The following is a 1,459-nucleotide window of genomic DNA, read 5'->3' on the forward strand; positions in this document are numbered from 1 at the left end:
ACTGCGCTCAAAGGTCTATGGGACCCAAACGACCAATGTACACAATGTATCCAAGGTACGATGTGATTGATGAAAGTTAAAACGTGTCTTTCATAGTGTACATAGTATAATTTTAAAGTTGCATCTATGATGATAAGGTGCATCTAGATATCATGCACGAAATACATTGTGAGTTTATAAACAAGAAACTCGAACAGGCGCAGCTCCGACGACCGTTTCCCTTTAACAGAAAACGGCAAGGAAAGTGATCGGATTCGGTGCGCTCTTCTACAGCAAAAGATGAAAGGATTGAAAACAGCTTTGACGATATTATAGTGTAGTCAACTACGCTCGTGCCAGCATTTGCAACACATGCATATTCACCTATATTTCTGTCCATACCAACTCTACCATTTACAATATGCAAAATAAAAGTAAAACACAAAAAAAGAGAATGTTCAAAAGAATTTACTTCTTTGACTTTTGACACGCTTTCCATATTGAAAAAATCCCCAGTCATCTGAGTCATCAAAAAAAACAACTGCATTTCTCGCCTTTAATTTCCGCAAAGTCCCCAAAAACCATCATATAAGGCATTACTCTTTCAAAAATAATTGTATCGTGTCGGCTAAATCCGGAAATTTATGCAACAGCTCGCGAGTACCTAGTTCCCAGTCTCGGTGGTCGAACCCCGGTGCAACTGCTTCTCCCTGTAGAGCCCAGTCACCGTCAACCAACATCAAAGCTTCCCAGTTGCCGCCTTTGCTGACGATCTGCAGTCTATCACCCGCTTCAACATTTCCCCCGAGGCGAAAAGTTTGTAGCAGGCCGATGTCATCGATTGTGAACACCTTCATGGAACCTCCTCCGTGGAAATACCTGATGATATCTGACCTGTTCTTGTGCCAGCAACAGATTGGGGATTGCTTTGTTAAAAGATAGTATATAGAAGAGCAAATGTGCCGCTGACATGCATTGGAAACCACGCTATCATTATTTGCCAAATCGAGAGAGGATTTGTCAGCATCTGTACTGCTCCAGGAAGTGTTAAATTTCAGAGACGATTGGAACGTCCTCCTATAATAACCTCCTTCAATGTGTGGTTTTAACTGCAATTTCTCAATCATCTGCTTCACCTCAAGTTGTTCCTCGTCCTCGGTTCTCTTTCGAATGACAGAATTATCTTCAAGATGGCCGACTGACGCTTTGCCTGTGTTGAGAGCTGACATAGTTCTTGTGCTCGCTTGAGACGTTCGATACAAAGCGGAAATGCAACGACATGAGCGTAACCACTGTTCGGAGTGTGACCTCAACCCTTTAATATCTGAACCTATTTTCCTGAGCAGCGCAGCCAGCGGTAGATCTGGGGCAGGGGACCAGACTGTGGAGAAATTTGAACCGATAATGATACCAACTCCCCTACAATTCATGAAATTATTTTTAAGAATTCACATTCGGAAATCGGGCGATGTAACAAGTT

The 1,459-nt window shown here is 42.5% G+C and overlaps 1 protein-coding gene across 1 annotated transcript; it reads right to left on the reverse strand.

Moving 5' to 3' along the window:
• Positions 1-575: 575 nt before the first annotated feature.
• On the reverse strand, positions 576-1,208 carry LOC139122353 (uncharacterized). The gene has a single exon (XM_070687749.1). The coding sequence runs from the start codon at positions 1,206-1,208 to the stop codon at positions 576-578; it is 633 nt and encodes a 210-aa protein (XP_070543850.1).
• Between the last annotated feature and the right edge of the window lie 251 nt (positions 1,209-1,459).

This window comes from Ptychodera flava, chromosome 22, assembly GCF_041260155.1.
Source record: "Ptychodera flava strain L36383 chromosome 22, AS_Pfla_20210202, whole genome shotgun sequence".
Classification (NCBI taxonomy): domain Eukaryota; kingdom Metazoa; phylum Hemichordata; class Enteropneusta; family Ptychoderidae; genus Ptychodera; species Ptychodera flava.